Source organism: Sander vitreus, chromosome 23 (assembly GCF_031162955.1).
Source record: "Sander vitreus isolate 19-12246 chromosome 23, sanVit1, whole genome shotgun sequence".
NCBI classification, from domain to species: Eukaryota; Metazoa; Chordata; class Actinopteri; order Perciformes; family Percidae; genus Sander; species Sander vitreus.
The window spans coordinates 17754289-17772187 of NC_135877.1; the positions used below are offsets into that span (position 1 = coordinate 17754289).

General features: G+C 40.4%; 1 protein-coding gene across 5 annotated transcripts in view; it reads left to right on the forward strand.

The window, feature by feature from the left end:
• Positions 1-2941: 2941 nt before the first annotated feature.
• The window catches only part of ppp1r12a (protein phosphatase 1, regulatory subunit 12A), a 58276-nt gene continuing 43318 nt past the window's right edge, over positions 2942-17899 (forward strand). For 3 of the 5 annotated variants that reach the window (XM_078281414.1, XM_078281416.1, XM_078281417.1), the window contains exon 1: positions 2944-3286. In XM_078281414.1, coding sequence (XP_078137540.1) covers positions 3050-3286 — 237 coding nt within the window. In that variant the 5' untranslated portion in view covers positions 2944-3049. Of the gene's footprint in view, positions 3287-17899 lie in introns of all 5 variants that reach the window. The other 2 variants (XM_078281418.1, XM_078281415.1) reach the window with 2 other exon arrangements.

A 17899-nucleotide genomic window follows, 5' to 3' on the forward strand; every position in this document is an offset into this window, starting at 1 on the left:
GGGGCCGGAGCAGTACACATGAACACCTAAATAAATTACAAGAATTTTTGGTAGAACTTAATCATATTTTCCTTTTGATTTTATGGCATAATTTGTGTCGATTTCTGACGATATATTGATACAATTCATTTTTAGGGGGCAACGCCACATTGCATGGGAGAGGTAATGGTGGAGGCGTTGGCATTTGCATTTAGCTTTTTTTTGACTAGATTTTTTTTATCTGATGTTTGTAGCATCCATATCTGACTCTGCTAAAACTTAAAAGGTACATATGTCTACACAGTAAGCTATAACTTAATCCTCAATTAAATCAGGGCATATGCACCTGTTACATGCAGGATATTGAAAATTGCAATGTTGTAACATATTCAGAGCCTGACAATCAAAGGTTAAAAAAAATTAAATGTTATTTATTTTAAACAACCTTTTGAAACCACTGAACCAATAAGCTAAGCACAGCTTCTTTTCCTGCAAGTAACGCAGTCTGCAGCTCTAAAAACCCACTTAGTACACTCTCCTAACGTTCAGAGCTGGATGTGGCCCACATGGCTCGCCTTGTGCTGTCAGTCACTGCAAGGTCGGCCCTCCTCGCCAAACAGCAGCTTACACATAACTTTCCCTCCTACCTTCCTGACATCAGCACACTGAAGCCTCTGGCCAACAACTTCCTTACACTGACGCTGTTGGTGTTCCACCATCTCTATGACTCAGTAGAACCACAGTAATTAGCCATGACTTTTCTGTAACATCAAGGATCTGTATCAGCTGAGCTGGTCGTCCTCTCTGTCTCTTAACCTCTTTGTTCTGGCTCAGAGTCCCACGTGCTGCAGCCCAAGTGTCATTTACTGCATTTGCAGACAATAAATTATTTAAATCTGTTTGCGTTCAGTGTCAGTGACATGAGAAATGGTTCTGAACCTGAGAAAATGGGGGTAGTGTGACTTCACGCAATGGCTCATGGTCACAGTTGTATAAATGTTTTGAATCATGATTTTGCTTGAACAGCTTGTTATTCAGGATGTTAACTCATAGTTCAGTGGGTGGGTGGTATCTAATCAAGCACAAGCAGCATTATTTTCATTTTGAAATGTCTTTAAACCCAAAAATAACATAATTATCATCTGTAATGACATTATGTAAAAATAAAAAGCCTCATACCAGTAACTTGCGCATGAGGAGGCTATACCACACCCCCTACTTAATATGGGTGTCTGCCAACAATAACACATGATGGTGCCAAAATAAAAAAAAATAAAAACATTTTATGCCTGGCCACCTTGTTTTATCTCCAGGTTGAGCTGGACCACCCCTGTGCTCGAGTCCACTAGACATTCCTAGCACTTCAAGTGTTACCCATCAAATCATACAAGTGGTAAGAAGGCTTTTATTTTCCCAGAGAGCAATGTGTTTTAATTAGATGTATCAACTATAACATAGTTGGAACAGTGATTTCATATGATATGTATGTGTTGAAGAATGGGGAAATACCTCTAAAATTAGAGTTTGTTAGTTAGCATGCCCTTTCTTGAATTGACAAACCAGTCTTTGGTTTGGGTGTTGCCATTCATTATTTTTATCTACATGATTTCCCTTTCCTTTTGTCTCTTTTGTAAAGTTTTCCAATGTCTTAAAACGTTATATGCCTAACATTGTCACCTATGGTGCTTTTCAATTTGTTAGATATACCTGGTTTTCTATTCTAATGGTTTTGTTGACTGCTTCATGATTCAGTCTCACGAGACACTACTTAGTTGATAATATGACATTGCAGATAGGTCAAACATTCTAATATTTTTTTTTTTTTTTGTCAAATGAATGGAGATTTGATTTTGTTTGAATGCTTGATTGCTTTCTTTATTCAAACCCAGAATAAATAAAAACTCCATGATAATAATAATTAATTACATATAACCCTTCATCATAAACACTCCGGGGGGGTGGGGTGGGACTACTCTCTACCACCACCAATGTGTATCACCCACCTGGGTGATGCTCGTCAGCCTTACGACGCCAGGCGCTCACCACACATCAGCTCGGTAGAGAGGGAGGAGAACATGTTTTTAGTGGTGGCTATGAGGACACAGTGCTAACCATTGGGCCACCGTGTGTGATTACCACAGAACAGCTAGACAAAAACAAATAGGTTATATCAATGGCTTTCAGCACCATACAGTGAGCTTACTTCATTGCATTGATTACATAAAATGTACAAAACCAGTATCAATGAATATCACTAGTTACTGGATGGAAGAGTTGATGAGTCATATATTGGAGAATATAAGAGAATATCCTCACATGGTCCAACACCTCCTGATAACAATTGAATCATCTCCATCACAACTGAGCAACTCCTACCGCTTGTGTTGAGATTATGTGAAGCTTTTTACACATTGTATATGATACCCTATATTCATTTTTATAAACAGCCTGCTGATATGTTTTGCTTTAGTTACATTCACTGATATACTGATACATGTGATGGTTGAACTATATATTAACTATGACTTATATTATTTGCCCAGTAATATCCTAGTAAACACTATAAAGTATAAGCAAGTACTGTCTACCACACATGACTGTCTTCTACAAATATCTATTACCTTATTGCACATGTGCATCCCTATATTTTAACTATACTAGGCTATATTAACACATGCTATGTCTTTAACTCTCATTACGTTTTGTTTTACTTGCTTTACTTTTTTACTTTCTGCTGTATGTCACAGTGCCTCCCTCTCTGAAAATGCTTGCGAGCTAGCTGGATGTTATGTAATATTTTCAAGTACTCTTGTGTTATTTGGTGTACACGGTCTATAAGGGATTACCCTGCTCACTCTCTCTTCATAATCTGCTGGTGATGACGTTATACTGCAGCTCCTGAGCTCCAGATCTCGCGAGGATATGGAAAACAATCCAGACGTCCTCTCTCGCTCGGTTCTCCCCTCCCTCCCCAGCCCTTCCTTCCCACGCCCCAGTGCGCTGTGGGATAGTGGCACTATAAAGTATATCCTCTCTCGGAGAAAGATAAGAAGCCCGAGACAGGAGGGGGATGAAGATGGCGGACGCCAAGCAGAAGAGGAATGAGCAGTTAAAGCGATGGCTGGGCTCGGAAACGGACCAGGAGCCTCCTGTTCTGAAAAAGAAGAAGACGAAGGTGAAGTTCGATGATGGCGCCGTGTTTCTGGCCGCTTGCTCAAGCGGCGATACCGAGGAGGTGCTCCGAATGCTTGACCGGGGCGCTGACATCAACTACGCCAATGTAGACGGTCTCACCGCCCTCCACCAGGTTTGTGTTAGCCTGCTATTGGTGTTAACGTCAGTCACTGGCACTACCAGCATAGACACAAATATCAGTTTGCTGCTAGCAACTGCTTGCCCTGGAACACCTGTCAAATGGAAGCCATTCTCATCCCGTTGTTTACCTACCTAGCACAGCCTTCCTTTTCGACGCAGAGTAACGTTAAAGATGAACACACTGGCTTCTCTCCGAGTTTGGTTATGGACTATTTAAATTAAAAACAGTGCTAGCTGTGCATGCAGTTTTCAGAGTGCAATCCACAATTAAAAACAAAGTTAAAAGATTCGCCTTCAGGACTAGCTACTTTTTGTCCCAGTACACTAGCCTTGTCCTCAGTCAGTGGGTGCAGTCTAATTGCTGTAGTGCTGCACTTCAGATTGTAACGTTGGGTCATTTTATGTTGTAAATTACCTTCAATCCGAACAGCCTTGTGTTTTATGGTTCATTGATATTGTTGGATACAATTCATTTCGGGTGCTACTATGGAGTCATGTTAGGATCTTAAATGTTGTCATTGATTGAGACAATCATGCAGGCAAAATGAATTCCACAACGATGGCTACCACCTGGCTAGCAGTAAAAGTGGTAACGTTACTACTCTCGTCTATGTACTCTCTGGAGGAAGCAGAAGCTCGCTAGTGTTAGTTACAACGTAATTCGATTAACGTTACAGGCCAATGTTAGCCTTGCAAGGCCTTAACTGTATACGACATGTACGTAATGTAAACAGAGTTGACAGCAGTGTTTGGTATATTAGCTAGTTCAAATGTGATCAATTATTTCAATGCAGCAGCCAAGCGGAATGTATGCTAACGCTACATTAGCAGGATAAGCTAGCTGTCGTTAGCTGTTGTGGAGGTTTAGCTTAGGTTAATTCATTCGTCAGCTAGCTAGCTTGAGAAGCGACGTCAGCGGATTCCTTTCTGTCTCTAACATTTACGTTTGGGGACTTTGGTGTTTTGGGTTTTAACCAGGAAGATATGCGTGCGAAATACTCTTATTTAGCTGGAATGTCAGCAGTGCTATGCTAACTTTTTGCCCGCTAACTACGGTAGCTACTTTTACTAGCCTCTGTACTCTGTACTGTGTATGAAAATGGCAGCCTGTTTTGCCTGTCGTTAGTAACGTCAGATACCTGCCTATGTTAAGGCTTTTTGAAACTTAAGTCTGATTTACAACTTTCCTAAAATACCAATCCAGGTATTGAAATATTATCGTAGCTTTTAGTAGGTGTAGTTACAGAAAGGAGAGTCCTGAGCTAGCACTTGCATTCAGTGATGTTTAACGTTACTATGCATACAGTATTATATTTCTTTTAAAATATTAATTGCTGCGGTTTGGAACTTCTTCATTTTAAGTTGTGAATATGGCAGTCTAGTTAAAGATTCATTCGTATTGTCTACTACTCTGTTCATTCTCTGCTATGCTCCAGATGTGACCTCATCTCTCTACCGTTGATGTTTTGTTAAACAATACCTGGAAAATACTAGGATTCTTTTTTCAGATATACACTTATGTTATTGCATTTAGTGACATTTATTACAAATACAAGTATAGTATGTTAACACTATCAGCTGCTGTACATCAATAACAGACTTCTTTTCAATTTTTAATACCAGTGAAATTGTTATATTTCTTAAGTAGTTAAAATCATAGTGTGAAATTTGACGAAGGTCCCTGATTGGATTTCTACCCAGGACTTTGCAGTTATGTGTTTGTACCTCTAGGGCAAGAAGACACCCCAAGTAATTTATTATGATTAGGTTCCAGTTATTGATGGTGGAAAGAAGCATTTACACTGTTTCATTCATCAGCAAGGATGCTTTCTCCACCTTTTTGTTTGGATCTCAAGTGCCTAAACATTCTAAGAATGAATGAAAGAATTATTAAATTAAATGTTTATTACCAGCATTGCTTTCCAGTGATGGCACCTCCATTACTCATCCCCACTTCTCCAGTGATAGTAAGCTTTAGTAGGGCTAAGTGCACCACCTACATGGCATGTTTGTTAATACTTTACACACCTATTACACCAATAAAAGTTTTAAAAGCAAGTTTTCTGAGATACGTCATTAGCTTGAAGAAGACATACGTTATTAATCCCCAAAGAGGAAATTACTTTTTTTTTTTTTTTAATTTTTTAATGTTCAGACCACAAATGATTTTATTTGTGTGTAATTTGCTCTGTGAGTTTATTAATGGTGTTGTTAAATCAGCCATGTTTGTGCTAGTCCGCTATAATGAAATCTGGAATTAGCATGGCCCCCTGTTCAAACTCATTGGGTGCAAACGTTGCCTTTTTTTGGGCTGATGTCCTGGGATAAGCTAGAGTGTGGAAAGAATTTGCAGTGCCGCTGTCCAGACCTAACCATCTCTGGTGTGTGTGTGTGTGTGTGTGTGTGTTCTTATAAAGGAGTTGAAAAAGGCAATACAGGGATTCTGTTAAAAGTGCTAATCCCAGAGTTGCAGCAAGGTCAAGGCGATGATGGTTTCCATAGATGAAGTGAAAGGAAGATGGACAATCCGTCATATGACGTCTTTCTTTAGGTCTTCATCATTTACTTATTGGTGTCAGACACTAATCTCTAAAGCATACCATGATTTTATGACATTTTTGCATTGGAAAAAAAACTCCCATCACTGTTAATTTTGTGCAATACATTGCACTAGTCTATTCAATGAATGACCTCTGGCTTTGTTGTGAAGTATCATTTTGTTACATGATGGCTCATTTCACACGCGGTGCAGCGATATCACTCCTAATGCTGGTGACCAGTGCAGAGTTATAAATACCAGCACCACAAGTTCTCCTAACTGGGTTTCAGGAGATGATACTAAGTTTGGGTATGACTCACTGTAGCTCTGCTTTGTAGTGCAGCCCTGGCATAATCTCACATTTAGGCTAGAGGTTGTCTTTATGTGAGTCATAGGCCCTTCTGTCACTTGTAAAAATGACTTGTAGCAGAAGGACCTGTAAACATGTTCTCTTCTGTTGTAGTCTGTATGATGTGATTCATGATGAAGACCATTACAGGCCCCCTTGTGCATATGGAAATAGTTGGGATGAGAATTGAGAATTTGTGACGTCCTCAGTTTTTGATAGATGAGTGAAGAGTGCGACTTTATGTAGCTTTTGTAATTTCAAAATCAAATTTCCGTTTTGCGACGTGATTGACTGGTTTGCCCAAATGCAGACTGCATGGATTCAGGTGGACGGTAAAGAGGACGCATAAGTGAGTGAGGGGTTCAGTGGACAAGTCTAGATTCCAGATCCTGTCAGCTAAACTCGTCTCAGAGGGTGGCATTCCAAGTCCTGTCGTCCTAGCCTGTGCATTCCTCACATGACAGTCGCTGGAAACCATGGCAAAGAGAGAGCAGAGCAGACATTCCTCAGCTGTCACCTAAACCCCTCCCCTCTAGTCATTCTCTCTCTGGCTTGCCTCTCCCCAAACAATGCCAAGGCCCAGCTGACTGTTGCCCACTGAGCTCCATCAAGGCAATTAGTGTGGAGGTAACTGGGGCTTGTCGCTTCAAACAAGAAAATCTCCACACTGACCCACACCTGAACTTTTTGTCTTTAGCGTTCATGGCCTTTGCTGATCCCCAGGACCGAGGTGACAAGACTCAGCCCAGCTTAACATATCAGAGTAGGGTATTACAATGCCTTTGCTCTGTTGACATTACACACCCTCATTATGGCCCTGAAGTCTATGAAAATTATCTCGCCCCGTCTCCATGACAACGACTCAGGGAAGGTTGCTAGTCACTTGTGTTGGTGGATTTGCATGTACAGAGTGGGAGTTGCATAACAGACTGAACAGAGAAAGAGTCTTTGGCCGTGCTCAGCTGTTTTGAAATGAGAATCATTTTCATGAATTTTTGTAATGGAACAATTATAGAGCATGTGGTTGAAGATGGTACGGTGGCTGTTTCTTTTTATCCACACCAGCATCAGTCATATTAAAAACATTACATAATTGCTGTGGATCTCTCACTACAGCCCCAACCCTGAGATTCTCAGCTGTGCCTGAGGCTCACAGTTGGCCAGTAAGACGAGCAAAAAAAGAAATTCCTTTGACATGTCCCTGTCCTTCTGATAAAGGCATCATGGCATCCGCTTAGAGACCTCAAGCCTCCTGTCTTTCTGCCTGAGGGAGAAAATCCCACCATCTCTTGTAGAGGGGCCCTTTTGGTTAAGACAAGCAAAGCATCACATTGCATTACATATCTTCCCTTTTTTTCTCTCACCTGTTTTGCTAGGCTATACAACAGGTTGGTGACTTATCGAGACAGGCTTAAGCCACAAGAATCTGCCAGGGCTCTAGCTGCCTGCATAATAACTCCCACATCTGATGACTGTTAGATAAAGACTACCTAGGATTGCATAATATGTTGAGGGTGCGATGTAATGCACAGTTCTGTTATCAGCTTTTCAGCAGTTTGTGGAGGTGTACAGCATATGGCCCAAAATGAGCCCAGATGACAAAGCAATGCTCTTTTGCATGTAGATTTTAATTAGGAATCCTTTGGTACATTCATATAAAGCATTGTAAATCCACTGCCTTTCGATATGTATGGTCATCAAAATCAACATCCTTGGGGTCTATTTGAATGGTAGTGAAATCTTTTACTTTCAGGTAGCTTCAGGAGGGAGGTGGGTGCCCTTTTCTGTTAAGGGATTTTTTGTTTTCTGATTCCACATTTGTTGTAGAGATTAGCATGATTAAGGAGTTTATATAAAGTTATTGTTGAACATCAAAGTCCAGTCCACTCAGCTTGACTTTGAAGTGCAGCATTTCAGTCGATATTTTGTCCATTGTTTAAGTGTCATTGAGTTGTTGTGTACAAGCCCCTTGAGACAAATTTGTGATATTGGGCTATATAAATAAAATTGACTTGATGACATGGTACATGGCACCAGGTTGCTTTGGTGTGTGTGAGAAGACTACCTGGCATGTGTAGAGCCAGCATGCCTGTTTCTTTCGTTGGTTTAATGCAGAGAACTAGTCTCTTAGCTGCTGTTTCTATGACTTAATCAGCTGAAGAGTTATTGGCCGGTAGATGGACTTTAAAGACATGATGAAGGTCAATTGCATATAAAATGTTGGCTTAGTTAAATGAGAATGTATAGTTGGCTTTTTATGGTACATTACTTTTCCTGTTACAGTATTTAGGCTGTAACAGGATCTCCTTGCCCAACATTTAATGCTCCTACTGTCTTCCAGTCTGCATTCACGTTGCTTTTCTTGCTAAAGGTTGCACAAGGCTTCCAGGTTCTTTGTTATGGTTTAAGGCCATCTTACAGTAGCAGCTAGTCACTCATGCATCTCTAACATATTGCAGAATACATTAAGATGCAACTTAATAATTTATGGACTGAAATCTAGACAGTCAGTCACAGATTGTATTGTTCTTTGTCTAGCATGAATAGTTAACTGCCAGTCTTCCTAATGTGATTAGCTATCGTCATGGTTTGGTATTTTATTGGGGCTAATATTTAGACCTAATCATGGCTTGCCATATGAGTTATGATTGTGTATCATTGTTAAAGATATAGCTTTGTTTGATATTTCAATTCTGGTCTAAAAGCAGAAGCCAATATTGACCTATGGACTTTGGTAATGTTCAATGCATACAAGAGACTAATCATAATTTAATTTGATTGTTTTTTGTATGCAGCCTCTCGGTACCCTTGTTTATTGTGATGAACGATCAGATTCTCAAACAGCATCACAGTCTTATAAGTACAGTAGAGGAAATATTATATCATGAATTTATTAATCACATGAACTAAAAGGTCTCGCAGAAGTAAGTCAATTTGTGGTCTGAACATTAGGAATACAAGAAAGAAACCATGTCTGGAGCCATATGGATTAAAGCCAACCAAACATTGACACAACAGCAGAATCAATGGTAGATGGACAGTGTAGTTGGATTAAAGGGGCGTTTACACTGCTGCGCGGTAACTTGCCGCGCAGCAGTGTAAACAATATTTCATTAGATTTTCTGCCAGTAACACCCCATTGCCATTTTATAAATCAATCGGCAGCTGGTTTGTGTGACCAGTATTGAAAGGCGTGTTGTACTTTACACAGCAAGCACCAATGGGTGTTTTGAGTCATGCAGTTGTATTGTCGATGCACTAATATGAGATAAAACATGAGGTCTCAATTTAACTTCTTACATTAAAGTAAAGCCAATGCTGAATTCCAGTCTGCAGTAAATCACTGTAGCGTTATTGTAACTTCAGCGTGCTTGATGACTGAGAGCGTTAATTTTAGAATTGGAGCCCCAGAACATGTATACGTTACCTGTGTATAATTGGCAGGTCTGTCCTTGTCAAGCTGCCCTCGCTCACCGTTTCATTCAGCCATTCTACCAACCCCATAATCAACAGCAGGAAGTCTTTGTGGTGTTTGCGTGCCGATGCTTTGCAACATGTCAGGTCATCTGCTGCTTGTGACATGTCGGTGTTGTTTACCTTGCACAGTGTGTCACGATAACATGGATGACTTTGGAAATAGACAGACAGCTTCTGTCTAAGCTAAATGGGCTGGAAGGATTGTAATACGTGTTGCAGTGTAGTTGATTTGTAAAGGTGATTTCTTATTGAAAACAAATCCACTTTGTTAGCTCAGATGTGATGGAACCATAACCCGGACAAGAAAAAATGATTGCATTTACATCAACTAAGCGTCATGCCAGGGTAAATAGATACATGTACATTTGTCTTCAGTGAGAAATGGTGTACGTTTCTATCTCTAAAACTAAAATCATGTATGGCTCAGTTGATTATGGTCTGCATGGATCCTATGCATCCCAACTGAATTTACGACACTGCTGCCGATGCATAGTGGGGATAAAACGCCAGAGGCATTCCCACTAGAGGATCTGGAACAGCGAGTGTTCTCTGAAATATGTCAGATGAGCTTTGCTGCAGGTGGGAACTGGTTCACCTGGGGTCATATGGAGAATTCCTTAGTAGAGTAAACCTGCTGCCACGTATATGATCTGTGCTATCTTGGCGGCAAGGCTATGGACACAGACTTGACCTTGCCCAAAAGCAAGCTTTTTATTTTTATTTTTTTATACTTTATTGTAGTGCTTTCATATTCAGTCACATGTTGTTATGCTTTTTCCTGTTGCACTTACATTTTTTACAGTTTTATATTTAATAACACAAAAAAGAGAAGAAAAAAACAAAACACACCCTGACAACATACAGAAAAAAAAATAACAATAAAAATAAAATAAACGACATTTATGTGTGTGTGTAATAGAATATTTTATTTATTTTTTGATGTGGCGCAGGGGTGGATTTAACTTAAGCTTTATAGCCTGATGTTTACATTGGTTATTACATTGCACTACACATTACACTGCTGTGTATATGAATTTAGGAAAATGAGAAGTTAATTTCAAACCAAAGGCTGCCATGGTTTATCTCTTCCTTTCTGCTGAATGCATTTTGAGGATAGCGTGTGCCACTATTTGTCACCCATACATGAGGTTACAGCTCTTATTGCTGCTTCGTGGAACGGTTTGAGGGGTAAATGAGAAATAACATGCAAGCATAATTGCCTGTTGAGACCTTTTGTGTAAACGAATCTGCCAGGTGCCTTAACAGATTATTGCCCACCACTTGCTTTGCTGTCTGCCCCCACTTTTCCAAGCCGTGCATAGTATTGAGCTGCTGTGAAATGTTTGTGGGATGACTTCAGCTTGGGTTTTTTTTTCCCCCCACCCGCGGCACATAGTGTCTGTCTTCTACTTAAGCCAGGTCTTCTTCAAGCCATCCCGCTGTGTTGTTTGCTTGGCTGCAGTCAGATGTCTCACGCTGAGTGTTTTTTTTATGAGCCGTTTTTGAACTGAAAACACCTGGACCCAGAGACTGTGAATTCCTCATTGTCTTACAGAGCAGCGAGTACAATTAAGACTGAGAGCGCATGTCCACTTGTTGTCTGTGGAAGGATGAGGTTACATTCTTTCCATTTATTCTCAAAATGGCTGCATCTTCAGCTGACGAAATGAGGTATAGATGTAAACATGGTGATTGGCCCATTCTACACAGTCTACACATTGTGTGTTAGTTAAGCCAAGACATCGAGGACATGATATCCTTACATTCTCAGTTGGGAAATTTATAAGCTCATTGTTGCTTTCACCTATCACAGATTGCCATATTTTAGAAAATGTATCTTGCTATCATTACTTTGTTGCTAATTTGACAATAGCAATAAATGATACTTCTAGCGGGGAAAAAATGCTTGTATTACAATCTGGAATTCATCACCAGTTAAAATAATAATTTTACAGATACATTGGCTTTTAAAGCTAATATCAGCTGATGGGACAATGAGCTAATGTATTGCTGCATCTCTCTTTCAGTCTTTACACTTGATTGGCATGATGTGTTTGTTTGTGTATGTGGGATCCTCATTAGCTCCAGCATTGCAGCAGCTATTCTTCTTGAGGCATTGATTTTTGTTAGCGCTGATCCATCAGTGGCCATGAGATTGAATGAGGCTGCTGTTTGCTGTGATGCTACTCCATTAGTGTTCTCATGAATAAGCACATGCGATGCTCTTCCTGCAGATAAATAGCAGTGTCAGTAAATGGGCCTGGACCATGACCGTCTGAGTACTTTGGCTTGTGAGTAAAATTGACTTACATAAGTATGGCCTCGGTGTTAGCTAGAAAGTAATGTTGTTGTTTTTTTTTCTATTGGTAGATGTTTAGTACATGTTTTTAATAATCCAAAATGCTTTTAAACCTAGTGGCACACCAAATGTCCCTCACTGGACAATAAAAAAAGATTCAACTGACTAGCTGGTAAAGGGAGATGAGCAGGACTTCACTCAGCGGTAGCCATACTTGATATTGCCAACAAATGATGAATGTAATATATTCTCATGAGAACTCTGTTAACACTTTACATTAAAGAAATCAACTGAGCATCAACTAATAATATTTGATGACGGACTGAACAAAGTAGTGATAGAAAATAATGATTGCTTTTGTTCATCAAAGACAGGTAACAAAAATCATACAATTTTTAAAATCAAGACTGATGGCAAAATAAGACATGATGAAATCATAACACTGCCCTCAAACACAATTTTATCTCCATGTTTTATAGAGCATGTCAGGTCACTGAGTCCAATCAAGCTGAGATGTTAATAGACTGTTAAATGAAAAATTAATGAACCACAACCACTCGTGCTAAGACACAGTCGAGTTACGATCCTCAAGGTCTGGCCCCCCGGTCGTTTTATAGATCATGTTGAGCAGCATTTTGGTCCACCGTGCAGGAATGTTATTTAGCGATTGATGACCGATTTAATCATAGTTTTATGTTTACAGTCCATCTAGAGTATCAACTGACATTGTGCAAAGTTGGTGCACATTGTGTAATCTCTAAGGCATCGGTTGCATGTTTTAAGCAGCTGACATTGACTGTTTATCGTTAATGTGGTTAACCATCTAAGAACTTGTCTAAACTTTCCATCCATACCCCTTTGTGTCATATTTAGGTTGTTTGGAGGACAGTAAAAATGAATGCCCCTTGTGCTGTGAATTTTCAGGCCCAGAAGTTAGGGAGGAAGGGGGGTATTGCCCGTCTTTCCTTACTGAGGTGGTGATGGTAGGAGGGGTCAGGGTGTTGGAGATTTCAGGCCAGAGAGGAACAGGAAGTGGCTGTTTATTTTTCTCATTTCCTCTTTGAGGCTCCACTAGTGAGCTTACTTCTTCCCCTCTGCTTTTATTTCTGACACTACCCTAACATAGACACACACATGTAGGCATACAGCTATCTGCACTGCCTTGCCTAATGATTTACCTAAAACCAGGCCAACAAATATGCATTCTCATTCTTTTTACATCTTTTATATGTGTCGGGTTAAATAAATGGATTTCCTGTTTGTTAAATTGTTGACCAGTTTCTCATATGGAGATGCCTGAGGTCTGCATCAGTAGCCTAGCCTATATCATTGTTTTTTAATTTCATGAATACATTTTCACTCCTACTAGAAGTCTTGTTTTTTGAAGGGCTGCACAACAGATCAAAATCAAGTAAAAATTACTATATTGACAAGTGCAATTTTCCAAATGAAATGTACAGGATTCTTGTTCCGTTTGCTAACGTATGAGTAGTTTATTAAAGTTAAAGTAAAGGTGTAGATTAGATTGCATTCATCTTATTTGAAACTAAACTACTTAAACAGCTATAAACTACTTAAACAACTATTTTGTATATATTTGTTTCTGTATTTATTGTTTATTCTTATTAATGTTTAAAATGTTTGTTTGTGTTATGTATGCACCAGTCACCAAGGCAAATTCCACGTAGGGTAACTACAGTGGCAATAAACTCCTTTCTGATTTTAGTCCACTCAAAACTGTGGACTTGGTCTTTGCGTGACAGCGTACTAGCAAATCAGCATGCGTTGTGATGCAGTGTTACTCTGGTGGTGATCCATATTTGTGCTGGTAATGGATATAAGTTGGTAGAATGCCTGCAGGGCAGACCCTGGCACCCACACTATCCATTTAACCTCTTGGGCTCAGAGCTTGTTGGCATCAGCGGTGACAGTGCCAGAACGCTGGGGGAAGAGGAGAGGGGGTGCAGTGTGTGGACCATTCTTAATGCCTCTTCAGTAGACTGTCAGTGACTGCTGACTGAGCTATCTACTGTCCTCCGTACAGTAGCCTCCACATAAGGGTTCTATTCTATGGAAATATCAACGGAGGTTGTATTCTGCCATCGCTCTGTGGCTATCTGACCTCTCTGCCTCTCCCCCCTGGTGCCCCCTCTCGCCTTTGGACCCCTAACATGGAAACTAATTTGGCTCTCAAGTGGGGCTATTGTTTTGGCTGCTGAGCGAAAGCCCAAGTGAAACATACAGTTACAATCTCGCCAGCATTTCCCCCCCTCTCTCTTCCTCAATCCTGGTCTTCATTTTCCATGGGAATCCCAGGGCCATATATGGTCGTCCTCAGTAGCAGCAGCAGCAGCAGCAAGAGCACTGAAGGCAGGGCTGTGTGCATGTGTGTGTAGTCTGGTTACAGCTCCCAACAGGGCTCATCTAGTGGAGGGACCCAGCTGGTCGGCCTGCAGCGCTCAAACCCTCCCCCTCGTACCCTCTGGCCTCATGAACCCTGCCAATAGCACAGGAGCTGTGAGCTCTTTGTCTCACACACACACACACATGCACACACACTGAACATTCACACTAAAATCTCTTCCAAGTATAGATCTACTGATCCTCATGTAATCCTTTTTTTTTTATTTTTATTTTTTTTTATTTTTTTTATTCGTGTCTGGATTGTTCTATTTCCAGTATAGTTTTTTTTACCACATCTCTCATTGTCTGGGCTGATCTGTCTAACACACGCACGCACGCACACACACGCACACACACGCGCAAACACAGACACATAACGCACTCATACTTACATGCAGGGACGGTAAGAAGGAATTCCTTTTGTGGAAGTGGCTGCGCGCCTCTAAGCTGATGACGTAGCCCACGAGGAGTGGCCAAAGCGCTGATGCCTGAAGCCCCTGGGCTAGGAGTATTACTTATCTGGGAATTTCTCCACTGGTATGCTAGTCCAGGGCCTTGCTGCTTACTGGTTAGGTGGATGCAGATAGAAGTTGTACTACTAAAGGGAGAGGAGTAAAGTAAGAGAGAGAGGCCAGTTCTGAGCTCCAGAAGAAGCTGCTTTGTTGTCAACACTGTTGCTTTATATGGGGGGGAAACTGGTCTTTCCCTCTTTTAAGGAAAAACAAGTCCCGTGTTATTAAGCTTTATTGTGGATGCCCTAAGCACACCTTCTGAAAGCCGACAAGCCTCTTTTTCTCTCTCCATTTTGTATGTGAAATGTTGGACAAACCTCACAACACAATACCTAGATAATGTTTTGGCTTTCCTGACAGATACTGGAGGGTTTCAGCCATCCTCCTTACCACAGAAATTACATCAGTTTTACTCCCCCCACATCACACAAAGAAGAAAACTAAAGAGTGCTTACTGAAAGCACCAGATGGTTGCACGGGGTGGCAAAAATTATCAAGTGAAGTTTGTTTTTATTAGTGTGTATTTTAATATCTGTTCTTAGAGAGAATGGTAGTGATCACATCCTTCTTTAAAGGGCACTGAGTGTCTTATGGTTGTGTAGATGCTTTGATCCCAGCCAAAGTCCTGATCACAATTAAAGTGACTTAAGCCTTTTGCTGTTATGGGGATTTAAACAGCTGTTCCCCCATCACTGTGATAATCTCTTGGTTTGTTGCTGTTGTAGTTTCACATTTAGTTAGTGTAGCATAATCAACAGAGATCTTTTGTGGGTACTTTTCATTGGGACTATTTATTCAGTAGAAGGTTCAGTTGTACTTATGAAAACTGACAGTGAGGCCTGTGGATTATCTTTAGGAATCTGGGCATTGGTTCTGAAAAGACATGTGTCTGTTGAGTTGAGAATGGCCGTATTCAATGATTGAGCACCACAAACAAAATTCCATTCACCACCATTGGCAAATAAAGCCCAAACCTAAACTATGCTCAAGGCTAGAATCCAACCATCAGGGAAAAGAGGGTAAAAGGGTTGGTGAAATTTATACTCAGGGCTTCACTCTTGCATGAACACCAATGCATAAACTGATGTTAAGATATGGCTTTTGAGATGGCTTACTTTATGTCCCTGTACACTGCTTTTCTATAATACAGCTACAAAAAGCTCTAAGCAGAGACTTGCAATTGTTTACGATAATGCTGTGAGTAGGTGATTGTGTGTCTGAAGATTTCATAGTGCTAGGTGCATGTTAGTCGGACAGTGATCCCTATGTATAAAATGTATGGCTGAATAAAGTAGAGCGCGATCATTTTTAATATGGCCTACTTACATAAAGTAGCCTAGATTGATTTGTGGCCCGCTTGATGGTTCTCATGACATTCCTTGCAGCACGGGCACACTGTTGTCAGTCATGGCTGTTATCGTGGCCATGCACCATTGCCATCGTCATTGAATGTAGAATAGCTGCTAGCACAATGGGCTCAGCTGGTTGCCTGTGCCACTGAGTTCTCTGCCACTCTCAGCAGTAAAACGTGCAGGAGCCACAACGGGAGCTTTCTCCAGGGTGCTTGAGTTGGCCATCTGAGGGTGCTACTAAAGGAAGTCAAGGAGGGGAGGGGTCCTCAAGTGTCTCCTTGATGTGGAGTAGTGCTGAATTTAAGCTCGGAGCTCTCTCAACGATGGCCCAGAAGATGATACACCTACCCTTTTATACACACACAGAAGCTATACCCCTTTACTACAGCATGAAGAAGATTGTGCCTTTTTTTAAAATGTTTTGTCTGGGGTGTCAGACCTGTCTATTTGAAGTAAAGCATGAGGTGCAAATGTTATAATTGTCTTCTGTGCTGATTGATTGAGCCACTTCAGTTCCTGTTAATATAGAATGAAGCTCATTACCTCCATTGGTGTGATGGAAGTTTGTGTAAATGTAAAGCACAAATAGAAACTGAAAGCATTATTATAGTTTGATAAGTTGTAGCTAGATAAACTGGTGTGGCTTTATCATTACATCTTGTAGGCTAAGTAAGACAGTGCTAGATGCTAATCAATAAAAGATGTAAATGTGGCTATGCAAAAGTATTTTTTCTTTTTTTTCTTCTTTTTTTTAAAAAGAAGCCATAAAACCGCATGAGAATCTCTCTAATAACATTTAAAAGTCATGCCTGCAAGAGATTTCAAAAGAAAATAAAAGAAAGATGGCACCTCAAGATGCTCCTTTCAACATTAGTTTTTTTAATGTTGTCTCATAGTGCCTTCAGGGGCTATCTGAGCAACCCCTGTGTGCTTTAAAATGAAGTCTTTTCTCTATTAATTTATGTTTCTTACAAAAGCCTGACAAGGCCTGAACCCATGTTCTCTTTTTGGCTTTGTTGTCGTAGCAACAGACTGGCCTCCTTTCTTAGGTGCACGTCATGGGTGCATTTTTTTGTGCCCGCTCCGGGAGTGGCTTAGCCCATCTTCTTTGCGGCGCTAGTAGGGGAGTAGGGCTTGAATTCCTCCATATTATTTCAGGATTAGACTGGTGCATATGGATGGACACTGTATTGTTTCTGTCCTAATCCTCTCCATATTTATCCCCACTGGCTTGGAAGGTTTATTAAATTAATCTCTTGATAGTGCCTATAATCAGCCCCACGCGGGTGGAGTTAATTGACGAGTGTGTGTGTGAAGTGAGAGATATGTACACTGCTCTGCTTTATTTACTTTTCCGTCTTAGGCTATACGCAAATTAAACCTTGTTTATAATTCGACAAGTCAACATAACGCATTTATTTTTAATTTATCAAGCATTTTATGACTACTATTTATCTAGCAAGGTGAGGCCGGATGACATGTTAATGGTTCTTTATGCTAGGGCTGGGCGATATGGACAACATCAAATATCACAATATTTTTGACCAAGTACCTCGATATCGATACCGCAACGATATTGTAGTGTTGATTATTGGTGCTTTCACAAAATATTTACACAATGGGATTTTTGATAAATAATCATCAGTAATGTGGATATAATGACTAAGTGGGTAA